We start from the raw sequence: 20,584 nt of genomic DNA on the forward strand, positions 1-20,584 counted from the left end.
TCCGGTCTCTGATTTTGTTTTCGTTTTCATGTGTTTCCCCGTGCTGGTCTCTTCCCAGTCCCTCTCCTTTCCCTTTCTGTAAAATGTCTTCTCCCTCATGTAGCCCCCTTGGAAGCCCCCTGTTGTAGTGGGAAAGAGCAGGAGACCTTGTCCTGGGGCTGAGATGGGAGCATTGCAGTCACACCCGGCTCACACCTGCCCTGCCACCAGCTCTGTGACATTTTGGCCAGCTGACCCCTGGGAGTCAAATTTTCTTGTCCAAACAGCAGGTGAATGCACAAAAAGCATGTGCACCAAAGAGGGGAGCAGTGACGAGGGTGGTACGGCTGCCCGGTGGCTGGATGCAGCAGGGCAGAGGACTGGGCAAGGGCTGCCCATGAGGCGGGACTGGGCCTTGGGCAAGCACGCCACGGGGATGTCCCTCCAGTCCCACACCTCAACCCGAGCAGCTAGCTGGCTGGCTGGGACCTTGTCCCTGCCTCCTCTCAGATGAAAGCAGAACTTTCCCAGTGTTCTTTGCTCGGCAGGGACTCCTTTAATAAGGAGCGGTGTGTTCCGGGACGGGACTGGTGGGGGGAGGGTTAGAGGATGCTCTGGAGTCTGGGCTGTGGGGGAGGGGCCTCATGTCCTGAAGCCCAAGCCTACCGGGAAAGGGCTCCCTGCTGGAGCTATTCCTGCAGGCAGGCAGCGCGTGTTTCCCTGGGTTCCCCTCACCTTCCCATCCCCCCAACCCTACCCCAGGCCCTGCACTCTGAGCTTGCAGCTTTGGCTGTGTTCAGACCCACACCTCTCACCTGGCCACCCCCACCACACCCAACAGCAGCTGCTGTGGCTGTGCCTGCATGACTTCTGTGCAAGACAGCAGCTCCTGGCCACACAGTCTGAGTGGCTGGACCCAGCAAAGGCACTGGACCAAGAGGGCCATCTGTGCTGAGCCTGCCAGCAGGCTGTGGGCACTGGAAGGCCAACCTGGTCCCTGTCTGTCTGCTCAGTTATGGGGGTATGTGAGTTGGACTCAGGTGGAGCTGGGTCCTGGGCTGTGGGAAGCTCCTGGGCAGCTTTCCCAGCCCTGAGGACTTTACCCCCCGGGAGAGTAGGTGTGGGCCTAACCTAGCTGCAGACTATTGCATTCGAATGTGGGCCTGGAAACCATGGCGCCCCTCTGGGATTCTCCTGGGCTCCTCTTGGAGGGCACCCTGAATGGGTGCTGCCCAGCCTGCCTTAGTGGGGAAGGAGCTGGTTCGAGCCCCTGCTCCCCCACGCCCTTAGCCTTCACCTTGAGTCCTTGCATTCTCCTGTCACGATGGTAAAATCTGGAGCCCCCAAAGCAAGCCCAAGAAGCCCTTGGCTGTGTGAATAATTAAGCCCTCCCTGGCTTCAAACAGTCACAGTTAAAAGCTGTAATTTGTAGCCCAGAATAGCTGTGCATTCCCAGAGCTGGGAGAGAGCCCTTCGCACGCCCCTGCCACTCCTGGTCACAGCCTGTACACTCCTAGCCTGGCCCTGGTTTTCCCCAGGGGAGCCAGGAGGCTGAGCTGGCAGGTACCTGGGAAACTGTATTTTGGAGAATTTGAATAGGGTCATTGACGGTCAGACAGCTTCAACTCTGTTTCTGCAAAGGGGGAAGAAAAGCGCATGTGCTGTTGGCTCATCTCTAGGGTGGGGACAGGACTTGCTCACAGGAACCTGGGGCAAGAAAACAGAACCCCTCAGTAAAGCCCGGAACAGACCTTGGCCCCAGCAGAGCCACCCGCATGCTCACCACCTCTCTTCCCGCAGAGGGCGGCTCCCTAGCACTGGCTGAGGATGGATGGAGATGTTCTGCAAGGGCTCAGGAGGGTGGCTGGGGGACTGGGAGCCCACAGGAAGCACCGCCCTGGACCAGCAGAGCCAGCTGGCATGCCAGGAATGCCTGGGGCTGGCTGTGGGATTGGGTTTCCAGATGTGGAAGCAATTTAAGTTCTGTTTTCACAGTCCCCAACTGTGTGCCTCTGAAGTCCACATTCCCGATGTAAAATCAAGGCCCGTGACTCTATTTGGGGGGTAGAGGGCAGATGAGAGGGCTCTGCTAGGCCCTTTGGTTCAGAGGGCACATTTGCTGGGGCCCTGGGAACCTGGGCCGTGGAGCTTTGACAAGATGGTCTTAGCCCGTGCCCGGCCTGCTCGGAAGGTGAGCTCCCTCCTCCCTGGAGATGAGTTTCTCAGCCAAAGCCACTGTGCCCTCCGTCTTCACCGCTGCTCCTGGACAACTCTGTGGCAAGGGTGGCCACTCTAATTCCAACCCTGTCCGAGGGAGCTGCCATCACAGTGAAGCTAAGGGGAGCCTCCTCCCTAAACTGGCCACAACAGAGGACAGAACTCGACTCTGGGCTTCAAGTAGCCAGAAATACCATCTGGCACAGAGAACCTGGTAATATCTTGTTGAGTGATTGAGCCCCTTCTGGCCACAAAGGCCGCCTGACCCAGGCTGGGGCATCCACGTGGAGGGCCCATGGCGCCCATACTGGCGGCCCATCCCCTCTCTTGCGAACGGTCACCGGGTGCAGCAGCGTTTCCGTGTCTGACAACCACACTCGGTTCTGGGCAGACTGGACTCATGCTCACAGTCCTGTTGTGGCTGAGGTGCTCACAGACTACTGTACAGACTAATAGCAAGACTGTTGCGAGAACTCAGGAGAGTGGGAATGGCTTACTCAAATCCTTAGATGAGGCGTGGTGACAGAGCTTCCTCTTGGCTGTCACAGCATCGCCTGGCCTTGGATTTCTCTGCAACGCAGGCTGTCCAGCATTAGCTGGGTCTCCGGCTGACCAGGAGGGAGCTGTGGAACAAGCAAGGGTAAATGACCAGATATGGCCCAGGAACTCCCCTGTGGCCTTTGGAGGTTGAGCCGATCAGCCATGTCAGGGTGCCAGTCTGGGCTGAGACCCCAGCCCCAGCGTGGGTGAGGGCGTCCGTGTTGGATTCCTAAGGGGGACAGGTGCTAGTTTGCTGGGACTGCTGTGGCCAAGTGCTCCTTCCCCGCCTCCACTCTGTGGGGACATTGAACATTGGCGAGGCATCTGTACAGAGCTCCAGGAGGTCTGACATCCAGGAACAGGCCTCCTACATCTTCATCTGACCCTCCCTCGGGGTGTGTGTCTGGTCCTGACCTCCCCAGGACAAGGACGCCAGGCCCCCGGGGTCAGAGCCCAGCCTGATGGCCTCAGCAGAATGTAATTGTTCCTTTTAAGATCCTATTCCAGGACCTGGTGCGATAGAATAGCGGTTAAAGTCCTTGCCTTGAACGTGCTGGGATCCCATGTGAATGCCAGTTCTAATCCCGGCAGCTCCACTTCCCATCCAGCTCCCTACTTGTGGCCTAGGAATGCAGTCAAGGACAACCCAAAACCTTGGGATCCTGCACCCGCATGGGAGACCCGGAGGAAGCTTCTGGCTCCTGGCTTTGGATTGGCTCAGCTCCAGCTGTTGCAGCCACTTGGGGAGTGAATCATTGGGTGGAAGATCTTTGTCTCTCCTCCTCTCTGTATATCTGCCTTTTCAATAAAAATAAATAAATCTTTTTAAAAATGCTTCCAATAATAATAATAAAAGAGATCCTACTCTAGGAAAAAAAAAAAGCCAGTTTGGGGTGGGGCCACAGCTCAATCTAGAACAGATAAAGGATCTTGGGAACCTTCCTCCAAGAGCAGAGGAAGAGGAGGGTGAGCAGAGCCTGCACCCCAGAGGAGCTGGGTGGAGAGGAGGCAGCTTCAAGGGGAAACCAAAGCTCCTCACAGGGATGGGTCTGGACCATCTGGAGATGCCCCCATCACGGCTGGGGGTCATGAGTCCTTAGCAACCAGAGCTTTGGTACAGCCTCAACCGCCCAGCACTGAGTTTTCACCTGGAAGGCTGCCTTGGTTCAGGTTGCCTTGGTTCCCTGGGCTCTGCGACTTTGCTGCTTTTTCTTTTTTAGAATTTGTTTTTACTTGCTTGAAAGGCAGAATTGTATATATATTTAGAGAGAGACAGACTACAATGGCTAGAGCTTGACCAGACCAAAGCCAGGAGGTTCCACTGGGTCTCCTACATAGGGGCAGAGACTCTTATCTGAACCATCCTCTGCTGTAAGCGGGGGCTGGAATTAGAGCAGATGGGACTCGAACTGGCACTGATATAGGCTGCTGGCATCACAGGTGACAGCTGCAGCCCAGCACTGGCCCCAAGCTGGGATTCCCAGTGTGGTCCTGGGAGCCCCAGCATCAGCGTCACCTGACTCGGGCTCAGTTCATCCTCCACTCCATGGTGCATCTAGTACACCTTGGAGTTTGAGAGCCACTGGTTTGGAAATGTCTCTTTTCCTTCCTTCCTTGCTTCTTTCTTTCTTTCTTTCTTTCTTTCTTTCTTTCTTTCTTTCTTTCTTTCTTTCTTTCTTTCTCTCTGTTTTTCTTTCTTTCTATTATATTCCTTTAAAAATGTTTTTATTTGAAGGGCAGAGAGAGAGAGATTTTCCATCCCTGGTTCTCTCCCCAAGTACCTATAACACCAGAGCAAGGCCAGGCTGAAGCCAGGATACTAGCACTTCCTGCTGTTCTGCATGGCTGGCGGAGACGTCAGCTGTTGCCTCCGAGGGGCCCTGTTTGCAGGAAGGTGGATCCAGCCTTGCATCTGGGGCTGGAACCCAGGCATACAGTGTGGGAAACGGGTATCGCAAGTGGCATCTTAGTCAGTGGGCTGAGTACCCACCCCTAATGGAATTTTATTGATTGAGAGAATAGCCCCATTTGCTGGGTCACTTCTTAAACACCTGCAGTGGCCCATCACCAGTCCCTCCCAGAGTCCGCCGGAGTGAGAAGCTGGCATCAGGAGCAGAGCCACGACTTGAATCCAGGCGCCTTAGCCATGCTCTTGGAGAGCCCAGCAGTGACTGCACACCCCAACGTGCTTTTTTTAAACATACCAAATCAGGTCTATTTAAATCTTTTGGTGGAACATCGCACATAATTTTTTTGTCTTTTTTTTTTTTGTCCTGTGATGCTATGGAACTTGTTCCCGTATCCCCCTAGAGCTTGATAAGAACGGCATGAAATGTTTTGTTAGGACTGCATAACTGGTGATAGACCTCAGGCTGTGTCATGTTGGGAGATCAGCGGCTGGTTCCGGCCCCTGCCGGAGACCCAGGGTGGCCTGGTGCGTTGAAGGACCGGCAGCCTATCTCCTCCAGGGCGTTAGGTGTGTGCAGCCAGGTGACTGTGTGGGCATCCAGCTGCCATCTGCAAGTACCAGGCATAGGACTGTGTGTGCGTCAGGCCACATCTACGCCATTCCCGACTTCTGTGGTTCCTCTGAGTCTCCTGTTTGTCGCTCGTTGCAGCGTGGTGCGAGTTGACAGCTCCGACTCGGTGTGCTGGGAAGCTTTGCTTTGGGCATCTTGAGGCTGTTAGGTATGTGTAGAAGTGTTCCATCTTGTTCCATGGAATCTTTCATCTTTAAAAGCCCATTCCTGCCTTGAAGTCCGCCTCGCCTGATCCGTGTGGCCCTTCTGGCTGTCTTTGATTAGTGGTTGTGTGGATATAGTTGATTCTTTCACTTTCAACCTTAGATCCTTAGATTGTGTCCGTTGAAAGTGGCATGTAGTTGCTTTTTTTTTTTTAAAGATTTATTTTATTTTTATTGGAAAGGCGGATATACAGAGAGGAGAGACAGAGAGGAAGATCTTCTGTCTGATGATTCACTCCCCAAGTGAGCGCAATGGCTGATGCTATACCGATCCGAAGCCAGGAGCCTCTTCCGGGTCTCCCACGCGGATGCACGGTCCCAAAGCTTTGGGCCGTCCTCGACTGCTTTCCCGGGCCACAGGCAGGGAGCTGGATGGGAAGCGGGGCCGCCGGTATTAGAACCAGCACCCGTATGGGATCCTGGCGCATGCAAGGCGAGGACCTTAACCACTGCGCCATCATGCCAGGCCCTGTAGTTGCTTTTTAAAACAATTTATTTATTTTCATTGGAAAGGCAGATCAGATTTAGGGAGAGAAGGAGATGCAGAAAGATCTTCTATCCACTGGTTCATTCCCCAGATGCTGCAACTGCTGGAGCTGAGCTGATCCAAAGCCAGGAGCCAGGAGCTTCTTGCCAGTCTCCCACGTGGGTGCAGGGTCCCAAGGACTTGATCCATCCTCTGCTGCCTTCCCAGGCCACAAGCAGGAACCCAGGACACGAACCAGCACTTGGAAGTGGAGGATTAGCCAGTTTGAGCCAGCATGTGGACCTCATGCAGTTGCTTTTTAAGCTGTAGTCTAATATTTGCCTTTGAATAGAATCATGTGTTCCACTTTGGTTTCATTCATGGTTGATGTGGCTGCATTGTCGTTTATTATTTATTAGCTTCCTCTGTTGGCAGATTCTCTTTTCTGCTCTTTTTAGGTGACTCCCACAATCTAATAAATTACTGCAGATTTTTAGCAAAACATTTTTCTCCTTGTTCTTGATCTGCTCATTTCTCAGATCTCCTGTATTAGTGGGTTAAAAATGGCACCTTAGGCCCAGGGCGGTAGCCTAGTGGCTAAAGTCCTCGCCTTGTATGTACCGGGATCCCATCTAGATGCCAGTTCTAATCCTGGTGGCCCTGCTTCCCATCCAGCTTCCTGTTTGTGGCCTGGGAAAGCAGTTGAGGATGGCCCAAAGCCTTGGGACCCTGCACCCATGTGGGAGACCCAGAAAAGGCTCCTGGCTCCTGGGTTTGGATCAGCTCAGGCCTTTGCGGTCACTTGGGGAGTGAATCATCGGACGGAAGATCTTCTCTGTCTCTCCTCCTCTCTATATGACTTTCCAATAAAAATAAATCTTTTTTAAAAATGGCATGTTGGGGACAGAGGATCAGAGCATCTCCCTGCTGTCTGGGTGACAGGTGCACACCCGAGCTGAGGGCAAGGCTGGCAGCCACCTCCCGTGAGGATGCATCCGCCCTCTTTGTCCCAGACTGGCCCCTTGGCTGGCACCCAGGTCACTGATAGGCGACAGCCCTCCCTGTCTGCCGAGCAGAGCCACCGTCTTAGTGGGTCTGGTCTATAGGGCTTCTGGTCTCTGCTGCCACCAGCCTGGGGGAGGTGAGGGCAGTTGGGCCACTGTGCATGGCAGGGGATCCCCAGCTTAGGGGTACCCCATTCCCACCTCGCACAGCTCCCTGTGTCCGTCGCTCTCCTCCACCTACGGTGGAGGACCTGCTCACCAACCTCAGCTGCCTGCAGGTAGGCGTTTCCCCTTCACGAGGCTCAGCTCGTGTCCACTCCCCCACTGCCTCCCCTGCAATGGTGTTCTACGTGTGCCCGCAGATGCCATGCTGCGAGGGAAGCTAGGATATGCCCGCCCCAGCTATTTTTACCCAGCCTTGGCCCACAGAGCTGTTCTCTGGCTGGGGAGTTACTGCCTGGGGAGCGGAGCGTTGCCAGGACTGGGGGTGGACAAGCCGTTGCACAGGGCCTCCTGGCCTCCCTTGCCGCATCTCAGCACTTTAAAGGGGGTAATAAATGAGCAAGACCTTCCAGCCAGTGGGCAGGAGAGGCACCTGGCATGCGCAGGGCAGTGTGGAGGGCAGCTGGGAATTTAACAGAGTTCTGGCTTTCAGACGCTGAGTCCATGTGTCACACGGGGTAGAGGACAGGGTTCCGCGGGCTGGGGAGGAGCCAGCAGGCCCCACCCCAGGTGTGTGCACCATGGTGAGGACAGAAGTGCTGAGCACTTGCAGCTCCTGAGCTAAGGTTTGCGAGCGCTTAGAGCATGTGCCCACTGCTTCGGTTCTCCTTACTGGTTTTTAAATTTATTTAATTAAAAAAAATTTTAAAGATTTATTTATTTTCATTGGAAAGGCAGATATACAGAGAGGAGGGAGGAGAGACAGAGAGGAAGATCCACCGTCCACTGATTCACTTCCTGAGTAGCCACAATGACCAGAGCCAAGACAAGCCAATCCGAAGCCAGGAGTCCAGAGTTTCTTCCAGGTCTCCCACGCAGGTGCAGGGTCCCAAGGCTTTGGGCCGTCCTCCACTGCTTTCCCAGGCCAAAGCAGGGAGCTGGATGGGAAGCAGGGCCCCTGGGATTAGAACTGGCACCCAAGTGGGATCCGGGCACATGCAAGGCGAGGACACCAGTTGCTAGGATACCGTGCTGGGCCCACATTTATTTTTTATTGGAAAGTCAGATTTACAGAGAGAAGGAGAGACAGAAAGATCTTTCCTCCTCAAATGGCTGCAACGGCTGCAGCTGAGCCAAACCAAAACCAGGAGCCAAGAGCTTCTTCCGAGTCTCCCGTGGGGTGCAGGATCCCAAGACTTTGGGTCTTCCTGGACAGCTTTCCCAGGCCACAAGCAGGGAGCTGCGAAGGAAAGTGGAGCAGCCAGGATACAAACCAGTGCCCATACGGGGTCCCAGTGCTTGCAAGGCAAGGACTCTAGCCACTAGGCTATTGTGCCAGACCCCTGGTCACTGTTAATGCCACCTTCCAGAGTAGGGAGCAGGGCTCGACCCCGGCCATCTACCACAGAACTATCCCTGGGGCTGCCAGCCCCTCTGTCACGCCTTCAGCACCCTTCAGCTGCATCTCTGTGCTGGATTCTCCCTGGCAGTGATGCCATGTGGGTCCCTGTGTCCCTGCTTCTTGGGTGAGGCTCCGGGGCCATTACAGGACTGGCCCCAGGCCCCGGGCTCCTGTGGGTGGACTCCTCCCAGCTTCCCTGCTGCATGTGCTCCTCCATGCCATGCAGGTGCTACCTCTGTGGGGTCTTCTCCCACAATGACATGTGGAAACACGGCCACCCACACCCACGTTCCTCGCACACTAGCAGCTCAGAGAATGCCACAGACTGGTGTGCCTGGCTTTGGGACAGCTGTGTGATGGCAGGGCAGTGCACCCTGATTCTTTTTTCAGTATAAAAGTGAGAGCCAGATATGCGAAGTGAGTGCCTTGTTAAAACAAAGAGAAGCAGAGGAACGAAACATGGATAGAAAGTGCTAGACCATCTTTGGTCTTCAATCCCCACAACCCATGGGAGCCGAGCCCAGGGGAAGTGGGGGTTGGAGCAGCCTAGCTGCTGGTGAACACTCTGCATTGCAGAACGGGTCCTGGCAGGTGCACAAAATGAGGGAGAATAGGGGTGTTCACCTTCTTCCCAGAGCAGCTCGTCCCTGCCTCTGTCCTCCATCCCTACACAGTCCTTGCATTCTCTTGCCCCTCGGTGGTGGGGGGGGAGACTTGTGTGGTAAAAGTGGGTAGTTCTATGAGCCTTCCAACAAGCGTGGTGCTGTTGAAGTGGGGTGACGCCACACCCCCATCTACAGTCTTGCGTTTGCCTGGTGCAACTCTGCCTAACCGTCCCTTCCGCCACTCCACTGGTCATTCCCTTAGCTCCTCCAGGGTCCCTGAGGTCTCCCATTTGTACTGGACACCCTCATCTCCATGCAGGCCTGGCCCTGCAGGTGGCCAGCTGCTGGGCTGCTCCCTGTCTGCATCCCCAGGCCAGCCAGAAACCCCACAGGGGCAACGTTTTTACTATGGACAAGTTCTCGCTTTCCTTCTGCAACTGCATCTGAAAACACAAAGGCCTCGGGTCAGACGGTTTCTAGTGTGACCATGAACTCTCCCAGCCAGTGAGAATAGAGGGCCAAGGTGGGGACAAAGGCTGCTGCTGGTACCAGGCAGATACCCGCTGGTCCTGCCTGCCTTCCTGAAAGTGTGTGGGATCAGACGGGGCTGCCCTCCTTGGCAGGGTGGGAGGAAGGGCTGGTTCCTCCCAGACCTTCCCCCAAGGGCCCAGCCAGGGCAAGGGGCTAAGGCCCACAGCGGGGAGCAAGCCTGGCCAGAGTGGCTCTGGTCCAGGACACAGGTCACGTGGAGCGGGACTAGGGACAGGCAGTTTCCACTTGCCTTGGGCAAATATGTGTGGGTTGAATGAGAAGATGTTATGTAGGGAGTGATTTAGTTTGTTTTTGTTTTGTATGATTTGAAAGGCAAAAAGAGATCTCTACCCACTTTTTCATTTCCCCAATTCCAGCAACAGCCAGGCCTAAGCCAGGAGCCCGAACTCCCATGTGGGTGTCAGTGACACAAAATACTTGAGTCGTCACCTGCTGCCTGAGGACACACGATGCTGTGCCCAGGGCCTGCCCTGGAGCATCTGATTTTAGCAAAGGAGGCAGTACGGGGCTGGGTGCTGGGCCTTGGACTCAGCATGTCCAGGAGGCCTGGCTTTGGGCCCTCTATGACCCAGCAGTTCCCCGGGCCACCCTCCCATCTGCACCCTGCTTCTCAGAGCGTCAGAGGGGACTTGAGTCCTGCATCTGCATCTGCTTTGTATCCTGGCCGGCGCTCGTGCAGGGCTGCTGCGGGGTTGGTTGACCCGGGGCCACTGGCGTAGGCCCATGTGGCCTCGGTTCATTCATGGGCTGATTCAGTGAGGCAGGGAAAATTGGCCTCTCTGGCCCCCTCCCCTGGCCTGGTCAGGAGCCTCAGACACTGCCATGGTCATTGGGCTGGGATGCCGGTAGGCCCCCCACCCACCTACCTCAGTTGGGGTGCTGGGGACAGAGAGCCCAAGTTGAGCCCTGTTCCTCAATGTCCAGTGAGCCATCCATGAGCTGTCTGGAGCCCAGGCCAGGCCCTGGAGCAGCCCTGGGGCTGGTCCTTCACTGGGCACTTTGCGGGCCTGCTGGGTGGGTGCAGGACCCAGCTACAGTCCCCATCCTGCCACCATCTCCCACTTGGCTGCAGGCAAGGTTCCCCACTTCCAGTACAAGCACAGGAGGCTGGAGGCTGGATGAGAAGGCCGCGGTGAGGAGCGAGAGGGCCAGTCACTGGCCATGCAGCTGGCCTCTCAGGTGAGCTCTGGGTGGGAGCTGACTTGACTGCCCCAGAGGCAGACATGGACCACTGAAGGAGTGAACCACACCACTGCACCTCCTCAAGTTCTCCTCCCGTTGGCAGCTCCACCACGACATGGTCCCAGAGCCTGCCGTGGGCCTGGATAGTGCAAACATGGCAGATGGGGAATGCCTGGACATCATGCTTGGTCCTGTCCCTGTTGAGTGTCCCATCCTCATCCTTACTGAGGCCTGAAAATCCATGCAGGGTGAGCCCATCAACTGCTGTGGAGTCAAGTGTGTGATAGCTGGTGGTACAGGGTCCCCGCCTGCTAGTTGGGGTCTTCTCAGAGACCCAGCAGTGGGATGAGGGGGGGGCGTGACAGAACCTCAGGGCTCTGTCCCTGGAATTTGGTGGTCTCCGAGAACTTGAACATATGGGTGAAGAGCTTCACTGGGACCCATGATCTGCAGGCTGGGAGCCTGTAGGCTTGGATCAGCCACGTGTGATCCTTCACGTGAAGGACCCTGTGAACCCCAGGGCTGGTTTTGATTCTGGAGCCTCTTGGTCACAGTTGAGGGGACCTGGCATGTGGTGCTCAGGGGCATTGTGCCATGGCAGGAGCCAACCTCATCAGTGGCCACCTGTTCTTAACCCAGGTGTCTCCTGGCTGGGCACACCCAAGCCTGCCATCTAGCATCTTCCTCAGTTGTCCCAGAGTCTTTTCTTGTCTGAGACCCCCACGGGCTTCCCCAGTCCTCATGCCCACCACCCTTCTTGTAGCCTGGCTGAGGGGTGAGCTGTGGGGTGCTCAGCCAGTCCAGCAGATGGGCACACATAGAGCCTCCAGAGAAGCTGACCACCTGGACAGAAGCAAGTGGTACTTCCACCCGGGAAGTGCTGGCTACCTTGGAAACAGTTCAGGATGAGATCTGTAGGGGCAGACACTGGTGCTGTGGTTAAGAGCCGTTTTCAACACCTGCGTGTTACGTGACAGCCTCTGGTTCCAGTTCCTAATGCAGGTTCTAACTTTGTGCTGATGTGGGTGGACCCTGGAAGACGGCAGTGATGCTGAAATGTGTGGGTCTCTGCCACCTGTATGGGAGAGCCGGGTGGTGCTCTTGGTTTATGCCTGGTCCAGCCCCAGCTGTTGGGACATCTGGGAAGTTACCCAGAAGATGGAAACTAACCATGTCTCTCTCTCCCCTTCTTTTCTCTCTGTGTATCTTAAATACTTAGAGAGAGAGGAGCAAGCAGTTTATAGAAAGCTGCCCCTCAGTATAGAGTAACTCTGAACAAAGGCAGAGCTCATCTTCAAGATGATTTTAACAACAGGTGCAGGCACGTCTTCCTTGCATTTCAACACTGCTAGGCAGTGTTCTAGGCCTGGACCCATCGTGGGCGTGCCTGGTCCAGGGCTCTACAGCCTCGCCGCCCAGCAGGACTGTGGCTACATCAAGCCAGGGCAGTTTCCTCCCTGGTCGGCATCCTCACAGCCTGTGGCCGGGATTCATTCTGCAGGGTCCTGCCTTGTGCTGCCCACTGCTCATAGGAAGGTGCTGGTTCCATCAACATGGAGGTCCCATGAGCATCTGTGGCTGGGGCATGCAGGCCTCCGCAAGTCTCTGCTGGGTCATGGTCACCCTTCTGAAAGGCCATTCAGTGTGGATGTAGCTTTCCTACAGATGGCCAGGCAGTCTGATCCAACTCGTCTGACTTCCTGGAAGACTCCAGGGCTGCCCAGGTGCCTCCTCCTCCCGCCGGGACGCAGCCCGTGTCATGCTTGGGCAGCCATCTTTGGGAAGTCCCTCACTGGACCCTCATAAATCAGCCAACAGGAGAGGCCTGTGGGACTAGTCAGCTACCTGACATTCTCAAACTCGAGGTCTTAGTGTCCAGGCCTGCCTGCATGCCCCTGCTGGTGTCCTAGCCTTGCCAACCCTGGCTCTCCATGTCTCCCCCAGGACAGCGATATCTCAGCCCCCAGCTTCGCTGATGGCGAGTTCATCCCCACGGAGTCCGGCTTCTTCCCCGAGGACGAGGAGGAGGCGATGACACTGGCCTCTCCTGAGGGCCCGCAGGAGTCAGACATGGACAGCCCCATGGAGAGTACCCAGGGCCTGGAGGGCTCCATCGGACATGCGGAGGAGAAGGCCCGGGAGCTTGGCGGCCTGTTTCTGCCTGATGACAAGTGAGTTGCAGCTGTGTGACACTCTGGGCCTGGAAGTGCCCACCAGCCTTGGAAGGGCAGAGGTGTGAGGGCCTGCACGGCTCTGCATCACAGGCCTGGCTTCCTTGAGCATTCAGGGTGGATGGAGGCACAGAGCACCCCAGTGCCAGGCAGCAGCAGGACTGGGTCAGGAGTCGTGGTTTTCATTGGAACCAATGGCCGCACCTGAGCTAGGAGCTGCTTCTTGGCCAGCAGCTCACTGTCACTTATTTGAGAAGGTAGTTCCAGTATGCAGGGTGCACCTGCCAGCTAGACAAGAGAGAAGTTGGACAAGCCAGATTAGAGGAGAATGACTGAGCACCTAAACCCAAACTGCTACCCTGTCATGCTTTGGTTTTTCCTGCTTTACCTCATTCTGGGCAGGCCCTTTCCTTCCTGCCTATTTGTGTCCACTCCCCCCACATTAATGGCCAATATTTTTACAAACCTTTCGGCAACTACTTGATTTCCACAATCTAATAGTCTCTGCATTAATGTAATCACCATTATTGAATCTAACTGGCTGTGGTTCACTATGGCTCATACTTGCTCTAGGGCAGCTGGCCAGGGCTTGACAAGCTCTTGTACAGAAATGGGGCCTGTAGTGAGATGTGTCCTTCAGGCCAGGGTCCCCTCACCACCTCCCCCGCCCCCTCACTGGTTCCAGTGGTCCAAGCTGTTGCAGCTCCTAGCAACAGCTCTCCAACACGGATGCTGTCCGGCCCCAGGTCTCTAATGCATGCCCCTTCTGTGACGACGTCGGACTTGTCCACACACTCCACTGCCTCCCTCATCAGCAACGAGGAGCAGTTTGAAGACTACGGAGAGGCCGATGATGTGGACTGTGCTCCCAGCAGCCCCTGCCCCGACGATGAAACCAGAACCAACGTCTACTCGGACTTGGGCTCGTCCGTGTCTTCCAGGTGGGGAGCTGTGGCAGGAGGCGGCCCGGCTGGCCCAGGCCCCGGGTGGCCATGCTCAGCTGCATAGATTCCATGTGCTGGAGTCTCCCACTTCCTCCTAACTGACCTAGGACAGCCAGGGGCACAGGGTCTGCACCATCTTACTCCCTGGAGCCTCAGTGTTTCAGGGTCCTTCCCAGCCACCTTGTGTAATTCCCTCCCATGCACCCGAGTCATTGCTGACAGTTTGCCTTGTCTGTTGAGTGGGCACAAAGTCCCTGCTGCATCTCCGAGCAGCAGAGGAGGGATGCTCTGTGTGGTTGTGTCTCCCTCCATCCCCCATCCTCCGGTCCACAGTGCCCTCTGGGCAGGGTTTGGGACGAGGCAGGTGGGGCAGCCACTCAGGGACTGACTTCTCTCCCTGGGTACCCCAGCGCGGGTCAGACCCCCAGGAAGATGCGGCACGCCTATAATAGTGAGCTGCTTGACGTGTACTGCGCCCAGTGCTGCAAGAAGATCAACCTGCTCAACGACCTGGAAGCCCGGCTCAAAAGCCTCAAGGCCAATAGGTGAGGCCTTAGGCCCGGCAGGGTCACCCAAGAGAGCGCCAGGGGCCGCCGGTCCCCGAGGGGCTCTCCCTGCAAGGAGCGAATTCCTCTTGGGGGAGGGGGCAGCCCGTCCCACACTCTGTCCTGTGGACTCAAACTCTTCTGATCCGTGATCATTTCCTCTCCCCATCTCCAGCCCCAACCGCAAGATCTCCAGCACAGCCTTCGGACGGTAAGGACCCCTGCAGGGAGAGCAGGCTGGGGGCTGTCCTCTCAGCTGCCCGGGACTCTGCCAGCAGCCTGGTACCTGGTACCCTGTGTGCAGCCAAGGAGAGAGGGGCACAGGACCGTCCCAGGGTGGTGCAGCCACAGGGGCTGCTAAGCAAAGGGCTTCCATGTCCCCTGCCCCATCCTCCCTGGCAGGGGTGGGCACCTTCACAGCCTCAGCTGGCATAGGTGCACTGGGTGCCCTGGTATTGGTGGCTGCTGTCCCTACTGGCAGAGTCCAGTTTGTGTGTGCCCTTGGGAGCAGGTCATTGCACCTCCAGGGCGCAGGTGGCAGGACTGTGGGGAGGACCCTGTCCTCCAGCTGAAGAAGGGCTGAGGCAGGGGGTCCTCGCAGGCTGGCCTTGGCTGCCTGGGAGCTGCTGGCTAGGACACAGGCATGAGGAGGTGCGGTGCTGCGGCCGCCCTGCCCCGAGCTGGTTGGTCTATTGTGGTCGGGGTCAGAGGTCAGGTTCGTCCCCCTGGCTGAGTGCAGGTGGCTCCCCTGGGGTCCAGGACAGGCTGCAGTCCCCACAGTGTCCCTCCCTGACCCCGCAGGCAGCTCCTGCACAACAGCAACTTCAGCAGCAGCAACGGCAGCACCGAGGACCTGTTTCGGGACAGCATTGACTCCTGTGACAATGACATCACAGAGAAGGTGCGCCCCACCTGAATGGGTGCAGAGGGGGTCCCCAGGGGGTGCGGGTGGCAGGGCTGGGTGGTCTGATCATGAACCTCTGGGTTCTTATTCCTGAGGCCCTTTGTGCTGCAGGTGAGCTTCCTGGAGAAAAAGGTGACGGAGCTGGAGAACGACAGCCTGGCCAATGGCGACCTGAAGAGCAAGCTGAGGCAGGAGAACACGCAGCTGGTACACAGGTCAGGCCCGTGTGGGCACCACCAGGCCTGTAGCCCTGGTCCCCCTGCCTTTTCCTCTAGGGACAAGGGTCCTTCCTCCCCTCGTGGGGACTGGCTCTGCAGCAGGAGAGGTCAGTGGGCAGGGTGCGAGGAAAAGCCCTATTGCTGTGGGCACGGGGCTGCCGGAGCATCACGTTTCCTGAGGGGTGGTGGACGGATGAGTCCTCTGTCCGTACCAGGCAGCGGGGCGCCAGCTGGCTGAGTCCCATCTGGGGTCTGCTGCTGAGGCTGCTGTCCACAGGAAGGTCAGCCTGGTGGAGGGTGCTGCTCAGGCCCGGCCTACTCAGGGCCGCTAGCCAGGATGTACCTGATTTTGGAGTCAGGGTGTTCAGTTAAGCCAGTTGTTGCTGAGGGAACTGCCCAGGAAGGAGACCAACAGGAGGAGGAGGAAGGGTGAGACCCGAGGCTTTGCATCCAGGGGTGGCCAAGCATCTGGGGAAGTGAGCTGACGGCAGGCCCCAAGAGCTGGCCCTGCCTGAGGTTGCCCTCCACCCTGCACCCCCAGGGTACATGAGCTGGAGGAGATGGTGAAGGACCAGGAGACCACAGCCGCGCAGGCGCTGGAGGAGGAGGCCCGGCGACACCGCGAGGCCTGCAGCAAGCTGGAGCGGGAGAAGAGCACGGAGCTGGAGCTGCTGCACAGCAGGTGGGCCCGCGGGCACTCCCATGGTGTACCAGGGCAGCCAGCCTCTTATCCTCACGGTTCTACATCCCCTAGGAGGGATGGCAATGAGGGGCCCTCAGAAAGTTCATGGACATTGCAGTTAGAAGAAGCTTTAGAGGCCAGCAGCTAAGACACTGGTTAGGTTGAGTGGCTTCATCCCACAAGGGCATGCCCGAGTTCAGTGCCTGGCCTTGGCTCCTGACTCCAGCTGCCTGCTCATGGAGACCCTAAGAGAAAGCTGCCGGTGATGGCTCAAGGAATTGGAATCCTACCACCCATGTGAGGCCTGCATTGAGTTATCCTAGCTCACAGCTTTAGCTCGGCCCAGGCCCTTTCATCACAGGACTTTGCTGAGTGGGCCAGAGGGTGTGGAGTTCTGTCTCTTTGTCTCATGTTTCCTTCACTGTGTCTCTTTTCCTCTCGAGTTGAAAAGCCAAAAAAAAAAAAAAAATGGCCTCCCAGCAGGAGTGCCGGTTTGTGGCTCAGCTGTTCCTCTTCTGATCCAGCCTGGGAAAGCAGCAGGAGGTAATCCAAGGGCTTGGGTGCCTGCATCCACGCGGGAGACCTGATTGGAACTCTGGGCTTCCCGCTTCAGCCCAGACTAGCAGTGGCGATTGTAGTCATTTGCAGAGTGAATCAGTGGATGAAAGAGCTCTGTCTCTGTAACTCTGCCTTCCAGATAAATGAAGGAATCTTTTAAAAAGTCTATTTTAGCACTGAAAAATTAAAATCCACCTTTAGTTTTCATAACAAACATTTTCAAGAACTTTTGGAAATGTTCCTCAAATGCGTGCGTTTTCTGGGTTGCATTTGGTGTCCAGGCTTGGAGTGCCCCCTGCTGTCACATCCTGCCATGATGCTGAACAAGGGGACAGATTGAGCCCCAGCCCCAGGGGCCAAGCAGGTAGAAAACCAGGAACCCAAAGCTGCAGGCTGCCAGGCCTCAGGTGCCCAAGACAGAGTTCCCTGAGAGCCCAGCTTGGTCACCCATTGGCTGTACAGCCCTGGAGGTGCTGCATCCATCCCCTACCTGCTCATCAGGCTCCTGTGTGTCCCACACAAGCATCACACTGTGAGGCAGCCAGTGTCCATCAATCCACCACACTCAGCAAGACGGGCTTTTTAACCCGTGCTGACTTCAGCGCTGGCCAGACAAGACCCCAGTCTCTTTCTTGAGCTCCCAGCCTGGAGTGAGGGGACTGCTGAGTTAATGGCTGGAAGCTGGGCTCCTGCCTACACCGTGAAGTTCTCAGGCAGGCACCACGAGGCCTGCCAGGGCCAGCAGGCCCACGGGCGACCAGGCCCTGTGCTGTTGGTGTTGGTGAGGATTCTTGCCTCGGACCTGCTGAGTTAACCTGGTCCCTGGGGAGCGGGGGGGGGGGGGGGGGGATCATTTTAAATGCTGGCTCATATTCCAAAAGCTGGTTGTGTCAGTTTCTGGAGTTGGAGCCTCCTTCAGGAAGATCGCCTAGACTCAAGAGACTTTTGACAGCTGCCAGCAAGAGAGAGGTGACTTGGGGCCTGGCTGGTGGCAGGCACAGGGTGTGGCCCAGAGCACATGGCGTGGAAAGCCAGCCCTTGAGAAGTGTCTGCTGGGTTCTTCATGTCCAGGATGCAGACGGAGCTCTCAGGGCCTGGGTGGCTTCAGCCCTCACCGCCTCCCCCAGCCTCTGCTGGCAGAGCCTCTGCTCTGCATTCTTGGCTGGCCCTGGTTTGGAAGCCTGTTCTCCAAGCACTCAGGCCCTCCTGGCACCATGAGGTACCTGGTCTAATCGTGAGCTGTGTGCGCTCTGCAGGACTCCGAGCCAAGAACAACCGTGCTGGCTGCAGTGCCCCCTCATCCCGAGCAGCCAGGCTCCGTGATCTTGAGGGGTCATTGAAGGGGGCAGCCCCTATGTGCAGGCTAACCCAGGTGCACGCTGTGTGATGTATCAGAGGCAGTTGCAGGGGGGCGTGGAGACAGGTGCCCTGGCCATGCTGAAAGGCACAGAAAGCTGCTGCCTGCCCACTGCTAAGTTGGTTGGTTTTGTTTTAATATATCTGTTTTCATTTATTTTAGAGGCAGACAGAGGCAGGCAAAAACAGACCTTCCATGGACAAATTGACTCCCCTGGTACCCAAAACTGCCAGGACTGGGGTAGGACAAAGCCAGGAGCCCCAAGCTCCATTCAGGTCTCCCTTGTGGATACGAGGGGCCCAGGGACCTGAGCTATCAATGCTGTTGCCAGAGTGCATGTTGGCAGGAAGGTGGATCAGAAGCAGATCCACCCAGCCCAGTCTGGGACCTGGGCATCTCAGGTGGCATCTTCACCGTGCCTGCTGGGAACCCCAGTCACAGTCAGCCGCAGGAAGACTGGAAAGCAACCCTCCCAGCCTCACGGTGTCTTAAGGTTCAAAAGATGCATGCAAAGAGGCTGGTGCTGTGGGTGTAGTGGATGAAGCTGCTGTTTGCAGCATGACCATTCCACATGGATGGCAGTTCAAGTCCTGGCTGCTGCTTTTCTGATCCAGCTCCCTGCTAGTGCACCTGGGAAGGAGTGGAGGACGGCCCAGGACTTTGGGCCCCTGCACCCAGATGGGAGATCCAAATGAAGCTCCTGGCTTCTGGCTTTGGACCAGCCAAACTCTGAGCATTGCAGTCATTTGGAAAGCAGACCAGTAGATGAAAAATCTCTATTTCTCCCTCTGTTTGTAGCTCTGCCTTTCAAATAAATAAATTTGTTTTTCAAGATTTATTTATTTTTATTGGGAAAGGCAGATTTGCAGAGAGAAGGAGAGACAGACAGAAAGATCTTTCATTCACTGGTTCACTCCTCAAATGGCCGCAACAGCTAGAGCTGAGCTGATCCATAGCCAGGAGCCAGGATCTTCTTCCGGGTCTCCCAGAGGGTCAGGGTTCCAAGATTTTGGGTCATCCTCCACTGCCTTCCCAGGCTATAAGTTAAATAGAAAGAAAATACTGGGAAAAGAAAAAAATGTTTGCCAAAAGAAATTTGCTTTCTTATTGACAAATGAATGTTCCCTTTCATTGAAAAATAAGGCTAATTCAGCAACCTGCCTGTTTTTCCTTGACTGACAGGGAGCTCTCATTTGGGGCCATCATCCTGCCCTCTGCAGCCCCCAGCATGTCTCCTCCCCCAGGACAGGAGGCGGCCACAATCGGTTGGTCCCCTGTGCGAGCATCTCCCTCCCCGAGTCCTGAGGTTGCCGCCTTGTCCTTCCCGCAGGGTACAGCAGCTGGAGGAAGAGAACACGGAGCTTCGAACGACGGTGACTCGGCTCAAGTCGCAGACGGAGAAGCTGGATGAGGTGAGCAGCCCAGTTCACGGAGAAGCTGAGTTGGCCACTGGGGGCCTCTAGTTGCTGCTATCCCAGACTGTAGGGAACGGCCCTATTGCGGGAAATGCAAAAAAAAAGAAAAAAGAGCCAGTGTGGATGATAATTTGTGTATTTATTTGTATAACGTTTTAAGCCATCTACAGTGAATAGGTGGCTTGGGTGGTGGGGGAAAGGACGGCCTTAAAACACTGACAGAAAGTCGCTGTGTCTGGCTGGTGCCCTTGTCCCACCCCCGCTGGCCTCTCTGAAGGTGAAGGTCTGAGACCTGGAGACCCTCAGCACACAGGTTCTGGGTGTTTGGGTACTTTTTTGTTTTAACCAACAGTGGTTTTGTTTTGTTTTGTTTTGTTTTGTTTTGTTTTTCTAAGAATGTATTTATTTGAAAGGCAGAATTACCGAGACAGGGCCAGAGGGAGAGTCAGAGAGATCTTTCATCCGCTGCTTTACTCCCAAATGGCTGCCATGGCTGGGGCTGGGTCAGGCCACAGCCAGGAACCTGGAGCCTCCTCTGAGTCTCCCACGTGGGTACAGGGTCTCCAGTGCCTGGGCCATCCTCTGCTGCTTTCCCAGGCCATCAGCAGGGAGCTAGAAGGGAAGTGGAGCAGCCAGGACTTCCATAAGCCATGCCGCGGAGGGCTGTGACCAGGGGGAGTGGTGGGCCACACGCCCCAGGAAGTGCTGTGGAGTGATGCCCCCTTCTTGGGCACTGCCCCATCCCCCCACTCTTCCCCCATCTCCCCTTCCCCCTTCCTCCCCCGCCCCCAGGAGCGGCAGCGCATGTCCGACCGGCTGGAGGACACCAGCCTACGGCTCAAGGACGAGATGGACCTGTATAAGCGCATGATGGACAAGCTGCGGCAGAACCGCCTCGAGTTCCAGAAGGAGCGCGAAGCCACCCAGGAGGTGAGTTC

General features: G+C 56.3%; 1 protein-coding gene across 4 annotated transcripts in view; it reads left to right on the forward strand.

The window, feature by feature from the left end:
• The window catches only part of RAB11FIP4 (RAB11 family interacting protein 4), a 92,642-nt gene that overhangs the window by 68,103 nt on the left and 3,955 nt on the right, over positions 1–20,584 (forward strand). For 2 of the 4 annotated variants that reach the window (XM_041001048.1, XM_041001050.1), the window contains 9 exons: positions 12,797–13,023; positions 13,770–13,964; positions 14,378–14,512; positions 14,688–14,723; positions 15,314–15,413; positions 15,528–15,631; positions 16,176–16,316; positions 19,562–19,643; positions 20,439–20,576. In XM_041001048.1, the coding sequence (XP_040856982.1) occupies positions 12,797–13,023; positions 13,770–13,964; positions 14,378–14,512; positions 14,688–14,723; positions 15,314–15,413; positions 15,528–15,631; positions 16,176–16,316; positions 19,562–19,643; positions 20,439–20,576 (1,158 nt within the window). Of the gene's footprint in view, positions 1–11,894; positions 11,999–12,796; positions 13,024–13,769; positions 13,965–14,377; positions 14,513–14,687; positions 14,724–15,313; positions 15,414–15,527; positions 15,632–16,175; positions 16,317–19,561; positions 19,644–20,438; positions 20,577–20,584 lie in introns of those variants that run through there. The other 2 variants (XM_041001049.1, XM_041001052.1) reach the window with 2 other exon arrangements.

This window comes from Ochotona curzoniae, unplaced genomic scaffold, assembly GCF_017591425.1.
Source record: "Ochotona curzoniae isolate NIBS_2020 unplaced genomic scaffold, NIBS_Ocur_1.0 scaffold_2453, whole genome shotgun sequence".
Classification (NCBI taxonomy): Eukaryota; Metazoa; Chordata; class Mammalia; order Lagomorpha; family Ochotonidae; genus Ochotona; species Ochotona curzoniae.